This window comes from Brassica rapa, unplaced genomic scaffold (assembly GCF_000309985.2).
Source record: "Brassica rapa cultivar Chiifu-401-42 unplaced genomic scaffold, CAAS_Brap_v3.01 Scaffold0174, whole genome shotgun sequence".
NCBI lineage: Eukaryota > Viridiplantae > Streptophyta > Magnoliopsida > Brassicales > Brassicaceae > Brassica > Brassica rapa.
This window is the reverse complement of record NW_022610118.1, coordinates 97,552-115,844: the sequence shown is the minus strand read 5'-3', so window position 1 is coordinate 115,844 and position 18,293 is coordinate 97,552. Positions and strand designations below refer to the sequence as shown.

Genomic DNA, 18,293 nt, shown 5'->3' with positions numbered 1-18,293 from the left:
GCTATTCCCAAACTGGGAAACTGGAATCACCTGATTTGAAAATGGGATAACTTCTTCTTTCCAACTCCTATGAGATTTATTCATCTTCCTTTGATTCTCTACCACTTTTTGTATCCAAATCAAGCTTCTCACAAAGTGATTCATCCTGGTTTGATTGGAACGACGATGAAGCTGTGCTATTCCCAAACTGGGAAACTGGAATCACCTGATTTGAAAGTGGGATAACTTCTTCATCCCAACTCCTATGAGATTTATTTAACTTCCTGGTGATTCTCCACCACTTTATGTATCCAAATCAAGCTTCTCACAAAGTGATTCATCCTGGTTTGATTGGAACGACGATGAAGCTGTGCTATTCCCAAATTGGGAAACTGTAATCACCTGATTTGTGTTGAAATGAGGTGATGCAACTATGTGATATGAAGCTGGAGAAGGTTAGAGGCTTGAGGATGAAGTTAGGGATGTGAGTGTACGGACAGGCCGTACAAGGTTGCCGTACAAGGTAAAGAAGAAGTTACCATGACCGTTTAACCATGAGGGGAGTAAACGGATCATTCTTACCTTCTACCATACTCTACTTGGATCAGACCGTTGAGAGAGCTTGAGGAGCGCATCTGACAGGCTGTGCCAGGCTGTGACAGACTGTCAGCATCCTAGTCAAAGATCCAAGATGCTTCACACGCGGGAAGAAGCTCATTGGGTGCTTTATGATATGCGCTCCTCTCCTGGTTGACTATACATGCTTTAGCTTATCTTTAAACCTTGTAAACCCTAAGCTCTCATACTATATAAGTTGTAACCTCATCAGATTAATGATTAACGAGATTGAATCACTCTCTCTCTACTCTCTCTCTCTAGTTTAAATCTCAAAGTGATATGATCATGGACCAGCTAGTTGATAAAGATGGAGAAGGAGAGACTGAAGATACACTAGCTGAAGAAGAAGATGTCGTAGCCATTCCCACAGGTCCCATAACTCGTGCAATGACAAGAAGACTCAAGGAAGCTGTTGGAAACATACTGAAGATCTCTAAGGAGCAAGAAGACTGTCTTGGTAGAAGCTTGAGCCACCAAGACACACTCATCACCATTCAGGTGATCTTATCATCAAGCTGATCATCATCTAGGCAAGTGGCTTGGTATACTCTTTTTCCCTTGATTAGTTTTGTCCCAATGGGTTTTCTAATCAAGGTTTTTAATGAGGTATCAAGTTCACTTACACATTCCTAGTTGATGTATCTTGGATGCAACTCGGCCTAAGGCACCTTGGACCGACTTCATCAACTATCTTATATTATGTTTTACTCTAAGTGTTATGTTATTACTTTGAAACCGTGTGGAGCCTTCTCCTTTATGTTTTCTTATGTTTTCGAGACCTTGTGCATGTACAAGGATCTCTCTATTTAAGTGTATCACAAACCCTCATTCTAATCTAAGTTATCTTTTGTTTAAAACCTTTTTGGTGTCTTCTCTCTTGCTTTGCGAGTTGTTGAAGTGTCTGGTGTGTAATATCCAGTCTACTGGTGTGTAATATCCAGTGTTAAGGGCCTTAGTTTGGTGTGTCATATCCGATCTATAGCCTAGGAGTATCAAGGAGCCTTTCCGCAGCCTCTTGTGTCACCAATCAATCCACAAACCTTGATAAACTTGAGTCCTTGACTCGTTTATGCAAGGATCTATCCCGATCCATCCAGAGACGCATCCTAGGAGTTCATCAAGTGGTATCAGAGCACTCTGGAAGGGGAGTTTCGATTTCTCTTTTGTTTGTTCATAAGATCTACTCTTTATCGTTTTATATCTTTGATCATTTGGGATTTGCGTGTTGTTTCTCACTCGATCTGATTAGTATCATTGATAGGATTGATAGATCTATTGTTTCATGGTTCAATATTGATAGATCTGAGGATTCTGATCAAGTTTTGAATAAAACTTTTCACATTCTTGTCGATTACGTTACTAGGTTGCTTGATCCGAAAGTTCCTTGTGTTCGTGTGATTCGATCTGTTACTAGAACCGTAGATCAAGTTTTGTTTAATCTCAAATCATCACCTGTTGAATCTCGAATCCTTTTCTGATAAATCTGAGTTGATTGTGTCAATAAAATCGATTTGAATTCCTTACTTGTTGATCACGGTATTGATTTGCCGCGTCGCTTGAGATTTGTTTGATTGTTTCCGATTGTTTCTTTCATTGAATCTCGAATCATAAATCAAATTGCCCGTGGAACTACTTACTTGTTTCAGTCTTTTGTGTGTAACAGAAAACAATGGGAACTGAAGAAGATGATGCAACGTATATGAGAAGAAACAAACTCCTACAAGAAGCTATCACCAAACAAGTAATGGAAGACTTGGTAAAGTTGCTGGATGAGAGATACGATCAGAGAGCCCCTGGTAGACAAGACCAAACGACTGATCATCAGCAAGCACCTAGGAGGAATGGACGTGAACGACAAGAGCATGCTGGTTCACAAGAAACTGATAACTTTTATGAAAGAGATAGGGCACGGCACAGCTCGGCTTCTAGACATAGCTCTTCCTCTAGACACAGCAGTAGAAGATCTAGACGTGACCATGAAGGGCGTAGGTATCAAAGAGATGAGCTTGCTGGAGTTAAGATCAAGATACCTCCTTTCCATGGCAAAGCCGATCCTGATGCTTATCTAGAATGGGAGAAGAAGATTGATCTAGTCTTCAATTGTCGGCGTTATTCAGAAGCTAAGAAGATTCAAATTGCTGTTACTGAGTTCTATGATTATGCTTTGAGTTGGTGGGATCAACTAGTCACCAATAGAAGGCGCAATGGGGAATTTCCTGTTGAGACTTGGGCAGAAATGAAGGCTCTCATGCGCAAGAGATTTGTGCCTAGCCATTACCACCGGGATCTCCATCAGAAGCTAAGAAAACTCACGCAAGGCTCACGGACAGTCGAAGAATACTATCAGGAGATGGAGTTGTTGATGTTAAGAGCTTGCATATCTGAGGATAGAGAAGCTACTATGGCACGGTTTCTTGGAGGACTCAACCGTGAGATACAAGACAGTGTGGAGATGCAACACTACTTGGAGATGGAGGAGATGCTACACAAAGCCATTCTAGTGGAACAACAAGTAAAGAGAAAAGGTCACTCCCGAGGCAACTATGGAACTAGATATCAAGGTGCTAAAGAAGATAAGCCAAGTCACCAGAAAGAGAGCAAGTCATATCAAAAGGATGAGGAAAAACCTACTAGTTCCCTCAGCAAGGATAAAGGGAAAGCTGAAGCCTCTACTACAAGATCAAGAGATGTTAAGTGTTTTAAGTGCCAAGGAAGAGGACACTACGCTAATGAATGCACCAACAAACGTGTGATGATCCTTCATGACAATGGAGAATATGAATCTACTGATGAGGAGACAGAGGCCGAAGAAGATCACAGTTCAGAAGAGGAGTATGTTGCCAACCCGGTCGCTGGAAGGTTGCTAGTTGCTAGAAGAACCTTGAGTCTTCAAAGCAAGACCGAAGAGATGGAGCAAAGAGAGAATCTCTTCTATACTAGATGTCTAGTACAAGGAAAGGTCTGTAGTCTTATTGTGGATGGAGGCAGTTGTGTCAACGTTGCGAGTGAGACTATGGTTAAAAAGTTGGGTTTGAGGGTCCAGAAGCATCCTAAACCATATAGGCTCCAATGGCTCAATGAAGAGGGCGAGATGAGAGTCTCTACTCAGGTTGTGGTTCCCTTATCCATTGGTAAATATGAAGATGAGATTCTTTGTGATGTACTGCCTATGGAAGCTGGACACATTCTCCTTGGAAGGCCGTGGCAATCAGATAGACGTGTGATACATGATGGGTATGCCAACAAGCACACCTTTGAGTTTAAAGGGAGAAAGACAGTTCTTGTGCCTATGACTCCTAAGGAAGTTCAGGTTGATCAGCTCCAACTACAAAAGAAGAAAGAGATTGATCTACCCGCTGAATCAACAAAGCAACTAAACTTCTATGCCAAGTCTGGTGATGTTAAAAGATCTCTCTGCTCTAACCTTCCTATTCTTTTGTTTATCTATAAGGAATCACTCTTGACTACTACTGATATTGCACCGGAGTATCCGAGTGAACTTGTGTCTCTTTTGCAGGAATATCAAGATGTTTTTCCAGAAGATAGTCCCAAAGGACTACCACCAGTGCGAGGGATTGAACACCAAATTGACTTTGTGCCTGGTTCTACACTTCCCAACAGGCCAGCATACAGAACCAATCCGGTTGAGACCAAAGAACTACAAAGGACAAGTAGAGGAACTGATGGAGAAAGGGCATATCCGAGAGAGCATGAGCCCTTGTGCTGTTCCAGTACTGCTTGTGCCCAAGAAAGATGGAAGCTGGCGCATGTGTGTTGATTGTAGAGCAATCAACAATATAACAGTGAAGTATCGCCATCCTATTCCTAGATTAGATGATATGCTTGATGAATTACATGGTTCATGCATCTTTTCTAAGATAGATCTAAAGAGTGGATATCATCAGATTAGGATGAAAGAAGGAGATGAGTGGAAAACTGCCTTTAAGACTAAGCATGGGTTATATGAGTGGTTAGTTATGCCCTTTGGATTGACTAATGCACCTAGTACTTTCATGAGATTGATGAACCATGTGCTTAGGTCCTTTATAGGTTTGTTTGTGGTAGTTTACTTTGATGATATCCTAATCTACAGTCAGAGTCTAGAAGAGCATATAGACCATCTTAAGACTGTTCTTGATGTGTTGAGGAAAGAAAAACTTTATGCTAATCTTAAGAAATGTACATTCTGCACAGATAACTTGGTCTTTTTAGGTTTTATTGTGGGTGCAGATGGGGTTAAAGTTGATCCGGAGAAAGTAAGGGCTATACAAGAATGGCCAATTCCTAAAACCGTGAGTGAAGTAAGAAGCTTCCATGGACTTGCTGGCTTCTATAGGCGCTTTGTGAAAGACTTCAGCACCATTGCATCTCCTTGACCGAAGTAATCAAGAAAGAAGTGGATTCAAGTGGGGAGAAGCACAAGAACTTGCTTTCCAATGCCTTAAAGAGAAGCTTACTCATGCCCCTCTTCTTATACTTCCTGACTTTCATAAAACTTTTGAAATAGAATGTGATGCCTCAGGAATTGGTATTGGTGCTGTATTGATGCAGGAGAAGAGACCCATTGCATACTTCAGTGAGAAGCTTGGAGGAGCTACCCTCAACTATGCAACTTATGATAAAGAGCTGTATGCCTTGGTGAGAGCCTTGCAGACTTGGCAGCACTATCTCTGGCCTAAAGAATTCGTCATACACACAGATCATGAGTCTCTCAAATACCTCAAAGGACAGAACAAGCTCAGCAAGAGACACGCAAGGTGGGTTGAGTTCATTGAGACATTTCCTTATGTCATCAAGTATAAACAAGGTAAGGAAAACATAGTTGCTGATGCACTATCCAGAAGGTATGTTCTCTTGAACACTCTTGATGCTAAGCTATTAGGATTTGAGCAGATTAAAGGAATGTATGAGAATGATCCTGATTTTAGAGAGGCTTACAACTCTTGTGAGAAATTGGCTGTAGGACACTACTTTAGACATGATGGTTTTCTTTTCTATGATAATCGATTGTGTGTGCCTAACTGTTCTTTGAGAGACTTGTTTGTTAGGGAATCTCATGGAGGAAGTCTCATGGGTCACTTTGGTGTTGCAAAGACTCTTAAAACTTTGCAGGATCACTTCTTTTGGCCTCGGATGAAAAGAGATGTGGAGAAACTATGTGAGAGATGTGCAACTTGCAAGCAAGCTAAATCTAAGGTTCAGTCTCACGGTTTGTATACTCCTCTCCCTATACCTTATCATCCTTGGAATGACATATCTATGGATTTCATTGTTGGATTGCCTAGAACTAGGACTGGAAAGGATTCGATCTTTGTAGTTGTGGATAGGTTCTCAAAGATGGCACATTTCATAGCTTGTCACAAAACTGATGATGCATTGCATATTGCTAACTTGTTCTTTAAAGAGATTGTGCGTACACATGGCATGCCTAAGACTATTGTTTCTGATAGAGATACTAAGTTTCTTAGTTATTTTTGGAAGACTCTTTGGTCTAAACTAGGTACTAAACTCTTGTTTTCTACTACTTGTCATCCACAAACTGATGGACAAACTGAAGTAGTTAATAGGACTCTTGGAACACTCTTGCGTACATTCATAAAGAAAAACTTGAAATCATGGGAAGACTATTTGCCTCATTGTGAATTTGCATACAATCATGCTGTGCATTCTACTTCTAAGTTTTCTCCTTTTGAAATTGTTTATGGGTTCAATCCCAACTCTCCTTTGGATTTAATCCCTTTACCTGAGTGTGAAAGGGTCAGCTTTGATGGCAAAAAGAAGGCAGAGATGGTGAAGCAACTCCACGAGCAGGCTAGGCTCAACATTGAGGCGAAAACCAAACAGTATGTTAAGCATGCCAACAAAGGAAGGCGTGAGATGGTCTTTGAAGTGGGTGATCAGGTCTGGATTCACCTAAGGAAAGAGAGGTTTCCAAATGAAAGGAAGTCCAAGCTAATGCCGCGGATTGATGGACCTTTTGAGGTCATAAGGAAGATCAGCGACAATGCCTACAAGCTGGATTTGCGAGGTAAGTATGATGTGAGTAATAGCTTCAATGTTACTGACTTGATTCCTTTTATTGCAGATGAGCCAGATTTGAGGACAAATCCTTTTCAAGTGGGAGGGGATGATATGATCATGGACCAGCTAGTTGATAAAGATGGAGAAGGAGAGACTGAAGATACACTAGCTGAAGAAGAAGATGTCCTAGCCATTCCCACAGGTCCCATAACTCGTGCAATGACAAGAAGACTCAAGGAAGCTGTTGGAAACATACTGAAGATCTCTAAGGAGCAAGAAGACTGTCTTGGTAGAAGCTTGAGCCACCAAGACACACTCATCACCATTCAGGTGATCTTATCATCAAGCTGATCATCATCTAGGCAAGTGGCTTGGTATACTCTTTTTCCCTTGATTAGTTTTGTCCCAATGGGTTTTCTAATCAAGGTTTTTAATGAGGTATCAAGTTCACTTACACATTCCTAGTTGATGTATCTTGGATGCAACTCGGCCTAAGGCACCTTGGACCGACTTCATCAACTATCTTATATTATGTTTTACTCTAAGTGTTATGTTATTACTTTGAAACCGTGTGGAGCCTTCTCCTTTATGTTTTCTTATGTTTTCGAGACCTTGTGCATGTACAAGGATCTCTCTATTTAAGTGTATCACAAACCCTCATTCTAATCTAAGTTATCTTTTGTTTAAAACCTTTTTGGTGTCTTCTCTCTTGCTTTGCGAGTTGTTGAAGTGTCTGGTGTGTAATATCCAGTCTACTGGTGTGTAATATCCAGTGTTAAGGGCCTTAGTTTGGTGTGTCATATACGATCTATAGCCTAGGAGTATCAAGGAGCCTTTCCGCAGCCTCTTGTGTCACCAATCAATCCACAAACCTTGATAAACTTGAGTCCTTGACTCGTTTATGCAAGGATCTATCCCGATCCATCCAGAGACGCATCCTAGGAGTTCATCACAAAGTCTCTTAATCACTCTCAAACCATGATACTTGTTTAAATCTTTCACTAAACTTCTCTTTAATCTTTCTTAATCTCTCAATACCTTCTTAAATCTCTAAAATCTCATGGTATCAGAGCCAGGTTGGCTTTGGTATTGAGATATCTTAGTTCCTTTGTGTGATTCTTACTCATTCCTTCTTTGTGTTCTTGCGTTTGTTCTTGATACTTCCGGGAAGTCTTGTCAGTGTGTTGAAGTGTCTTACCCTTGGTTCTTTGGTCCCGTGTGTTCTTGAAGATCTGGTGTGGTAGAAGAAGCTCAACTGAAGTACAAGATTGAAGACTAGAAGTAACTAGAGGCAAAGAGAAGATGGAAGGAAACTACAGTAAGCTTGTTACGGTTCCGGTTGCCTTAAAAGGTGTAGGAAACTACTTGTTGTGGTCTCGGCTGGTGAAGACTGCTATTGGGAGGCTAGGGTTGTGGAACCACATCACGGATGATGGTCCAGAGCCAGTGGCCAAAGGGAATGAGGAAGCTGAGGGTGGAAAAGTACTCACAGAAGCTGAGGTGAAGAAGAAATGGGTTCAAGAAGATCTGATGGTGCTGTCCGTGCTACACAGTTCTATTGAAGTCCCTTTGCTTGAATCCTACATCTTCTGTGAGACACCTAAGCACCTATGGGAGACGCTCCAGAAGACATTTGGAGATGTCTCAAACCTTAACCGTGTGTTTGAGTTGAAGAAAGCCATCACCTCCTTGATGCAAGGTGGTGTAGAGCTTACTACACACATTGGGAAGTTCAGAGCTCTTTGGTCTGAGCTGGATAACCTGCGCCCAAGCACCAGTGATCAAGAGATCATCATGGAGAGGAGAGAGCAGGATCAAGTGTTTGGGTTGTTGATGACCTTAGACGTGTGCTACCAGGATGTCATAAAGCACATACTGAGATCGCCAAGCCTACCAACAATGGAGGAGGTGTGCTCTCAACTGCAGAAGGAGGAAGGCTCTCTAGCCTTGTTTGGAGGAAAGGGGGAGCTACCTATGGCTCATCAGGCTGAGGATGTGCAAGCAAACAAGGCGGGTTACAAGAATGATGGAAGAAAGTATGGTGACCGCTTTGAAGGGAGTTGTGATCATTGCAAGAAGCCAGGCCATAAGAAGAGCCAATGCTGGATACTTCACCCTCACCTCAAGCCAAGCAAATTCAACAAGGAGAGAGAAGCCAGAGCTCACATGTCCACCGAGACAAGCAGTGGCAGTGCATCCGGGGCTGGTACATCCTCACAAGTGAATGAGAGTGAAGGGCGAGCTCTCTCTTCTCACCACTCAGGAGGAAAGAACCTAGAGCATGAGGTGATCAGGAAGTCAGACATAGATGCACTCATCAAAGCTCTTAAAGAGTCTGGTAACAAACTAAGACCCAATACTCTTGGTTATTCTTTTGCTGCTCATACTATGTCTAGTAGAACTGATAGGTTGCTAGACATACTAGAGAATCCCTTGATTGGTAAAACTGAACATAGCGTTGCTTATTAACTCTTAGGAGTACTTGAGAACTTAAAAAATAACAATGATCATCCTAGAAGTCATCTAGCTAAGGATATACATAAACCTTTGATTATTGATTCTGGTGCATCTCATCACATGATTAGTGATAACAGGTTGATTACGGATATAGAACCTACCCAAGGTCATGTCATGATTGCTAATGGAGATAGAATTCCTATTAGAGGCATTGGTAGGTTGAAACTGTTTAATAAAGAGTCTAATGCATTCTACATGCCTGAATTTACTTCAAACTTGTTATCTGTCAAGAGATGCACTACTGATCATGATTGCAATGTTATTTTTAGTCCTAATGATGTGAAGTTTCAGGATATTAAGAGCAGTAAGTTGATCGGCCAAGGAGCAACTAAGGGAGACCTTTACATGCTTGAAGATCTCTCTCCTATCTCTAGTTCTTGTTTTTCGTTTAGCTCGGTTTCTTTAAGTAAGGATGCTTTGTGGCATGCTAGGCTAGTACATCCACATGTTAGGGCCTTAAGCATAATGTTACCAGTGTTGAGTTGAGTTGATTATATTGGTATGGAGAGAAGAGGAGTTGAAGAGGAGAAGAGATGGAGAAGCTTAGGGAGTTTGGGTTTGAATGGTACGGACGTCCGTACAAGGCCGTACATGGCCGTACCGTCCGTACCAAAGGTCTCGACCAAAACATACCCAACCTCGACCAAGTGAAACGGTAACAAGGAAATGTTACCTTGGGGACTTAAGGAGAAGGGATCAGACCGTTGAGTGGATAAGGGAAGAGCGTGCCAGGTTGGAACAGGCTGTAAAGAGGCAAAGCGTGTGAGCCTTATCATCCAATCATCCGGAAAGCAACCTTGACTCTACATGCTTCAATAGTGCCCATTTCGCCTCTTGTAAACCCTTATGCTTTCCATATAAATATGTAACCTCACTCATTAATAAGATTATGCAGTTTGAGTCTCTCTAATCTCTTAGACACTATGGTTCTCTCTTAGACTCTAAACGGCTCTATCTAGTCTCTTAATCTTTCACAAACTTCTCTTAATCACTTCTTAAACACTCTCTTTATTCTGATTACTCTAAGGATCTCTTAATCTCATATGGTATCAGAGCCAGGTTCATTTGAATCTGGGGTTTGATCTTTAGAGAGTTACAAGCTAACGGCTTTGAAGCTACACGCGAGTAGTCTTGAAGGTGTTGAAGCTGTGATACGTTCTAGTTGAAGCTGTGCTACGTTCTGTGTGTTTGCGTGATTCTAGACTCAAGGTTGGTGTGTACGAGATTCAAGATTCAAGTTTTCAAGTCAAGCAAAGATGGAACATGGGATGAACATGAGGATGAAGGTAGCGGTTACTTTTAAAGGTAGCAACTACCTTGTGTGGTCTCGGATGGTGAAGACTGCGGTGGGAAGTAAGGGTTTGTGGGGGCACATCACAACAGGGGAGGCTCCGAAACTCATTACTCAGGGAGGAGATCAAGAAGAGGTCTCCAATGAAGCGGCTGTGGAGAAATGGCAACAAGAAGACATGCTGGTGATGACGGTTCTACACGCATCCTTGGACCCAGCTATCTTGGATGCCTACAGCTACTGTGAATCAGCCAAGGAGCTGTGGGACACGCTGAAGAAGGTGTATGGGAACACTTCCAACCTCAGCCGTGTGTTTGAAGTGAAGCTAGCGATCAACCGTCTTGCACAAGAGGACATGGAGTTCACTAAGCACTTGGGAAGGTTCAGGTCCTTATGGTCAGAGCTGGAGATGCTGAGGCCGAGCACAACTGATCCAGATCAGTTGAATGAGAGGCGCGAGCAAGACAAGGTCTTTGGGTTGCTTCTCACACTGAACCCGGCCTACACTCAACTCATCCAGCACATGCTAAGGTCAGACAAGCTTCCGGACCTTGAGGAGGTGTGTGCGCAAATCCAAAGGGAGCAGGGATCTATGGGGTTGTTTGGAGGAAAGGGGGAGCTCTCTCTTGCCAATCAAGCAGCTCATGAGGACTCAACCGAGACTCCACAAGCAAACAAGGCATCTCACGGGAAGTACGAGGACAGGAAGTTCAATGGCAACTGTGATCATTGCAAGAAGCATGGTCATAAGAAGAGCCAATGCTGGATACTACACCCACACCTCAAGCCGGCCAAGTTCATGAAGGAGCGTGAGGGAAGGGCAAATGTGACTGAAGGTTCAAGTGGAGCTGGCACCAGCAAGGCGAGTGAAGCGGATGGGCTTGGAGGCAATGATGGGAATGGGAAGTCTCTAGTGGCTTACACAGGTGCCTCAAGCTCACGCAGCAATGATGACTACATCAAGAGATCAGACCTTGACGCTCTCTTCAAAATGCTAAAGGAAAACGGTAACACTTATGGTTATTCCTTTGGAGCTTCTATGATTGCATATAAGGATGATCACTTGATTAGAGAACTAGTAGAACGGTTAGAAGCTAGGAATGAGTATAGAAATGCTCACATTGCTAGAACTGATAGGATGCATCTATTGCTTAGTAATCTATGTCATAATGCTAAACGAGTAGGTAAACCATTGATTGTTGATTCTGGTGCATCACATCATATGATAAGTGATGAGAACTTGATTAAGGATATAGAACCTACGCATGGGCATGTGGTGATAGCAAATGGGGATAAGATACCTATTAGAGGAATAGGAAAGCTTAAGTTGTTTAACAAAGAATCTAGAGCTTTTTACATGCCTGAATTCACATCAAACCTATTATCTGTGAAGAAATGTACTAATGATTTACAATGCAATGTTATCTTTAGTCCTAATGATGTGAAGTTTCAGGATATTGAGAGCAGCAGATTGGTTGGGAAAGGGGTGACTAAGGGAGATCTCTATATGCTTGAAGAACTCACTTCTGTTCCTGATTATAGTTGCTCGTTTACTTCTGCTTCTTTGTTGAATAAAAATGCATTGTGGCATGCTAGAGTAGGACACCCTCATGTTAAAGCTTTGAACTTAATGGTACCAGGTGTTGTGTTTGAGAACAAAGATTGTGAAGCTTGTATTTTAGGCAAGCATTGTAGAACTGTGTTTCAAAAGTCTACTACCGTTTATGATAATTGCTTTGATCTAATTCATTCAGATGTGTGGACTGCTCCTTGCTTATCTAGAGATAGTTATAAGTACTTTATCACATTCATTGATGAACCTTAATTCAGACCAAAGATAGGGTACTTGATGCATTTAGGAACTTTCAAACTTATGTAACTAACCATTATCATGCTAAGATTAAAATTTTGAGATCAGATAATGGAGGAGAGTACACAAGTCATGCATTCAAGCAACACTTATCACAACATGGGATCCTACATCAAACAAGCTGTCTGTATACTCCACAGCAAAATGGAGTGGCTGAGAGGAAGAATAGGCACCTCATGGAAGTGGCAAGGTCTCTTATGTTTCAGAGTAATGTTCCAAAGAGATTTTGGAGTGATGCGGTTGCCACTGCTTGTTACTTGATCAACAGAACTCCAACCAAGGTTCTGAATGAGAAGGCTCCATTTGAAGTTCTGAACAGGTACAAACCAGCACTTGATTACTTGCGAGTCTTTGGATGCCTATGCTTTGTGCTCAAACCAGGAGAGATGATCAACAAGCTAGAAGCAAGAAGTACTAAGGCTGTGTTCATAGGATACTCAGCTACACAGAAAGGATACAAATGCTATGATCCTATAGCAAGGAGAGTACTTGTATCTAGAGATGTGAAGTTCTTGGAAGATAGAGGATACTATGAAGAAAAGAACCAAGAAGACCTGAAGGACTTAACATCAGACAAGGCCACCACCTTGCGGATCATCCTTGAAGGTCTTGGAATCAGTACATCCCAGGATCCAAGGAATCACGCAACTACACCTCCTGAAGTTGGTTCACCATCCCACCTTGATCATGAGGGAGGAGAGGAGCATGAGGAACCTATGCAAGAGGCTAACCAGGATGAAGGAGGAGTAGAGAATGAAGGAGAAGAGAGCATAGGCTCTGATGGTCATGGTCATGATCATGGTGTGAGGCAAACACCTTCTCAAGATGAAGTGGTAGAAGAACAACAGGAAGAAGAACCGGTTGTGCAGCCACTAAGAAGGAGCACAAGGATAAGGAAGGATCCTTCTAGCTGGGTAAACACGAGAGTGTACTACAATGCCCAAGCTGTGGAGCATCCTTCTCAAGCCGTGTGCTCCTTTGCTCAATATCCAGAAGAACATTGTGCCTTCATGGTTAACTTGGATGAGAACTACATCCCAAGAAGCTATGAAGAAGCAATCATGGATAAAGAATGGAAGGAATCAGTTGGAGCTGAGGCAGGAGCTATGATCAAGAATGATACATGGTACGAGAGTGAGTTACCAAAAGGGAAGAAGGCTGTGACCAGTAGATGGATATTCACAATCAAGTACAAAGCGGATGGAAAGATTGAGAGGAAGAAGTCAAGGCTAGTTGCAAGAGGTTTCACTCAAACTTATGGAGAAGATTACATAGAAACCTTTGCACCAGTAGCTAAACTACACACAATCCGGATTGTACTAAGCTTGGCTGTGAATCTTGGATGGGGGTTATGGCAAATGGATGTGAAGAATGCGTTTCTACAAGGTGAACTTGAGGATGAAGTGTATATGCATCCACCTCCAGGCCTTGAACACTTAGTGAAGAGTGGGAATGTGTTGAGACTGAAGAAAGCCATCTATGGGCTGAAGCAATCACCAAGAGCTTGGTACAACAAGTTGAGCACTACTCTGAATGGTCGAGGCTTCAAGAAGTCTGAACTAGATCACACTCTCTTCACTCTCACGACTCCCTCAGGTATGATTGCACTCCTTGTGTATGTTGATGATATCATTATCACAGGGAGTGATAAGGAAGGTATCATAGCAACCAAGGAGTTTCTTAAATCCATGTTTGAGATTAAAGACTTGGGAGAAATGAAATACTTCCTTGGAATTGAGATATGTAGATCCAAGGAAGGTTTGTTCATGTCCCAAAGGAAATATACACTTGATCTTTTGAAAGGTGCAGGTGCTTATGGAGGCAAGACAGCAAGGATGCCTATGGAGGATGGCTACAAAGTCCCACGAGAGGGGGAGATTGAAGACAGCAAACCTTATCAGGATCCTAAACTCTATAGAAAACTAGTTGGCAAATTGATTTATCTTACTATAACTAGACCTGACATCTGTTTTGCTGTGAATCAGGTGAGTCAACACATGCAAGTGCCTAAGGAGCATCACTGGCGCATGGTGGAGAGGATCTTGATGTATCTCAACGGCTCACCTGATCAAGGAGTATGGATGGGCTGCAATGGAAGCACTGAAGTGGTGGGATATTGTGATGCGGATTGGGCTGGTGATAGAGCAGACAGGAGATCAACCACAGGCTATTGCACATTCATTGGAGGCAACTTGGTGACTTGGAAGAGCAAGAAGCAGAAGGTAGTGTCATGTTCAAGTGCAGAAGCCGAGTATAGAGCCATGCTGAAGCTTACCAACGAGTTGGTATGGATCAAAGGCATCTTGAAGCACTTGGAGATTGATCAAGCAACTCCAATGACAATGCATTGTGACAATCAAGCTGCCATCCACATTGCATCCAACTCGGTGTTTCATGAGAGGACCAAGCACATTGAAGTTGATTGCCACAAGGTGAGACAGATGATTGTGCTAGGGGTGATCTTGCCATGCTATACAAGGAGTGAAGATCAGCTAGCGGATGTGTTCACCAAGGCTGCAAGGCAAAAGACTATGGAGTCCATTCACATCAGATTGGGACTCATAGATCTTGGGAAGAGAAGGAGGTAATCCCCTTAGCTGCAAGGTCTTTACTCTTTTTCCCTCATCAAAGTTTTATCCCATTGGGTTTTCTTTGGTGAGGTTTTTAATGAGGAAGATCTTGTAGCTTTCCAAGCTTAGGCTTTCACGAAGCTAAGCTTGAGGGGGAGTGTTGAGTTGAGTTGATTATATTGGTATGGAGAGAAGAGGAGTTGAAGAGGAGAAGAGATGGAGAAGCTTAGGGAGTTTGGGTGTGAATGGTACGGACGTCCGTACAAGGCCGTACATGGCCGTACCGTCCGTACCAAAGGTCTCGACCAAAACTTACCCAACCTCGACCAAGTGAAACGGTAACAAGGAAATGTTACCTTGGGGACTTAAGGAGAAGGGATCAGACCGTTGAGTGGATAAGGGAAGAGCGTGCCAGGCTGGAACAGGCTGTAAAGAGGCAAAGCGTGTGAGCCTTATCATCCAATCATCCGGAAAGCAACCTTGACTCTACATGCTCCAATAGTGCCCATTTCGCCTCTTGTAAACCCTTATGATTTCCATATAAATATGTAACCTCACTCATTAATAAGATTATGCAGTTTGAGTCTCTCTAATCTCTTAGACACTATGGTTCTCTCTTAGACTCTAAACGGTTCTATCTAGTCTCTTAATCTTTCACAAACTTCTCTTAATCACTTCTTAAACACTCTCTTTATTCTGATTACTCTAAGGATCTCTTAATCTCATAACCAGGTGTCATGTTTAAAAATAATGATTGTGAAGCTTGTATTTTGGGAAAACATTGTAAGAGTGTGTTTCAAAGATCGGTTACAGTTTATGAGAAGTGTTTTGACTTAATCCACTCTGATGTTTGGACTGCACCTTGTTTATCTAGGGACAATTACAAGTATTATGTCACCTTCATTGATGAAAAATCTAAATACACCTGGTTAACACTCATTAAAACAAAGGATAGAGTTCTTGATGCATTTAAAAATTTTCAAAACTATGTTACTAACCACTATAATGCCAAGATTAAGATTTTCAGGTCAGATAATGGTGGGGAGTATACAAGTCATGCATTCAAAGAACATCTAGCTAGCCATGGAATACTTCATCAGACGAGCTGTCCTTATACACCCCAGCAGAATGGAGTGGCTGAAAGGAAGAATAGACACCTCATGGAGGTGGCAAGATCAATGATGTTCTATACAAGTGTGCCTAAGAAGCATTGGAGTGATGCAGTGATGACCTCAAGCTACCTGATCAACAGGACACCAACCAAGATTCTCAATGATCAGTCCCCCTTTGAGGTTCTTAACAAGAGTAAGCCAGGGTTGGAACACTTGAGGATCTTTGGGTGTGTGTGCTATGTGCTAGTACCCGGGGAAATGCGGAACAAGCTAGAAGAGAAGAGTACCAAGGCTATGATGATTGGATACTCTACGTCCCAAAAGGGATACAAATGCTTTGATCCAAATACCAGAAGAGTATTTGTATCAAGGGAGGTGAAGTTCTTTGAAGAAAAGGGATATTATGATGGGAAGAATTGGGAAGAACTTGAAGATCTATCCCAACCATCAGACAGGGCTGCAAGCTTGAGAAACATTTTGCAAGGACTTGGTATTGGAGTGTCATCAGATCAGCACAAACGCCAAGCAACACCACCTGTTAGAGTTGAAGAATCATCTCACTTAGAACATGAAGGGGGAAGTGAATCTGCTGATACTGAAGTTCAAGGAACAAGTGAAGCCGAAAATCAACAACAAAAGCGCAGACTCTCATGTTCAAAGTGAAGATGACTCAAGGGGAAGTGATCAACATGGAGGTCAGCAAGCTAGTGAAGAAAGCCAGATACCAGAAGAAGCCGTGGAAGAGAATGTAGTAGTTCCATTGAGGAGAAGCACACGATTAAAGAGAGATGCTTCCAACTGGGTAAACACAAGAGTGTACTACAATGCCCAAGCTGTGGAGCATCCCTCTCAAGCTGTGTGCTCCTTTGCGTGCTATCCAGAAGAGCATTGCGCATTTATGATCAGCTTAGGTGGAAGCTATGTGCCTAGATCATATGAAGATGCAATGCTACATGAAGACTGGAATGTTGAGATGAGGAGAGAAGACTTGAGGGGTTAAGTATGAATGGAGGAGAAGAAGCTTAGGAGGAATGGAGAAGGTTGGGTGAGGCGTCCGTACAAGGCCGTACAAGGCCGTACATGGCCGTACTACCTGGCCGTACGCACTTACCTTAGTTGCGGTAAAGCAATAAGTTACCTGGATGGTCACACCTGATAAGGAGAAGGGCTGATCACTTATCTGAAGGATCAGACCGTTACCAAGGAAGAAGGAGGGTGTGACAGCCTGTCTTGGGCTGGAGCGGATCAAGCATAAAGCAAAGATGCTTCACACACGCGGCCTCTCTCATTGGATAGTTCAAACCCCTTCTTATCTTATCCTTTGACTCTACATGCTTTCTCTCCTTTTGTATCTGAAACCCTAGAGTCTCTACCTCACTATATAATGTATCCTAATCTCATTAATGAAAGTTAGACAGTTCGAAACAAATCAATCTCTCTATATTTTTCACAATGATTCTCCATTAGTCTCTTAATCTCTTAAATCTACTCTAATCTCTTCTCTATTCTTATCTAAACTCAGATTATAGTTTACATTACTCAAAAGTGATATGGTATCAGAGCCAGGTTGATTTCAATCTGAGTTCTTGGCGTTTTTCTCTTGAAGATTCAAACTTGAAACTTTGAGAGATCAAGTGAGAGTGGTGTGAGTGTTCTTGGAAGAAGCTGCATCCCGAGAGCTACATCTTCATTCCGGGAGTCCTATCTAGCTGTTTGAGGGTTCTTTGAAGAGTAAAGACAAGGCACGGAAGGGTTTGAGCTGGTGTTGTAGTTCTGAGTCTCAAGATCAAGTCTTTTACAAGTTATTGAAGTGAAGCTGCTTAAGATGGAGAGTGGTTCCAAGATGAAGGTTGCTGTGACTTTCAAGGGAAGTAACTACCTAGTATGGTCTAGGATGGTGAAGACTGCTGTGGGAAGTAAGGGTTTATGGAAGCACATCACATCTGGTGAGGCTCCAAAACTCATTACTCAAGGAGGAGACAAGGAGAGTGTCTCGGAAGCTGAAGCTGAGAAGTGGCAACAAGAGGACATGATGGTGATGTCTGCTCTTCATAGCTCATTGGAGCCAGCCATTCTTGATGCTTACAGCTACTGTGAGACAGCCAAGGAGCTGTGGGAAACGTTGAAGAAGGTGTATGGAAACACCTCTAACCTCAGCCGGGTCTTTGAAGTGAAGAAAGCTTTGAATGATCTAACTCAGGAGGACATGGAGTTCACTAAGCATTTGGGGAGGTTCCGGACACTCTGGTCAGAGCTGGAGATGCTGAGGCCTAGCACAACTGATCCGGAGCTGCTGAATGAAAGAAGAGAGCAAG

The 18,293-nt window shown here is 42.5% G+C and overlaps 2 protein-coding genes across 2 annotated transcripts; both read left to right on the top strand.

Moving 5' to 3' along the window:
* Nucleotides 1–1,551: 1,551 nt before the first annotated feature.
* On the top strand, nucleotides 1,552–4,857 carry LOC117129818. The gene is made up of 2 exons (XM_033283053.1): nucleotides 1,552–4,291; nucleotides 4,828–4,857. The coding sequence occupies exons 1-2, from the start codon at nucleotides 2,267–2,269 to the stop codon at nucleotides 4,855–4,857; spliced, it is 2,055 nt and encodes a 684-aa protein (XP_033138944.1). The 5' UTR covers nucleotides 1,552–2,266.
* A 1,344-nt stretch (nucleotides 4,858–6,201) lies between these two features.
* On the top strand, nucleotides 6,202–7,897 carry LOC117129817. Its single transcript, XM_033283052.1, has 2 exons — nucleotides 6,202–6,848; nucleotides 7,849–7,897. Exons 1-2 carry the CDS (start codon nucleotides 6,385–6,387, stop codon nucleotides 7,895–7,897), a joined length of 513 nt encoding a protein of 170 aa, XP_033138943.1. The 5' UTR covers nucleotides 6,202–6,384.
* Nucleotides 7,898–18,293: the final 10,396 nt, after the last annotated feature.

Coding starts and splice junctions, on each gene's coding strand:
- LOC117129818 (XM_033283053.1), top strand. CDS start 2,267: ATGGGAACTGAAGAAGATGATGCAACGTATATGAGAAGAAACAAACTC. Junction 4,292..4,827: donor GAGGAACTGATGGAGAAAGG/GCATATCCGAGA, acceptor TTGTGGGTGCAG/ATGGGGTTAAAGTTGATCCG.
- LOC117129817 (XM_033283052.1), top strand. CDS start 6,385: ATGGTGAAGCAACTCCACGAGCAGGCTAGGCTCAACATTGAGGCGAAA. Junction 6,849..7,848: donor ACTCGTGCAATGACAAGAAG/ACTCAAGGAAGC, acceptor GTGTTCTTGAAG/ATCTGGTGTGGTAGAAGAAG.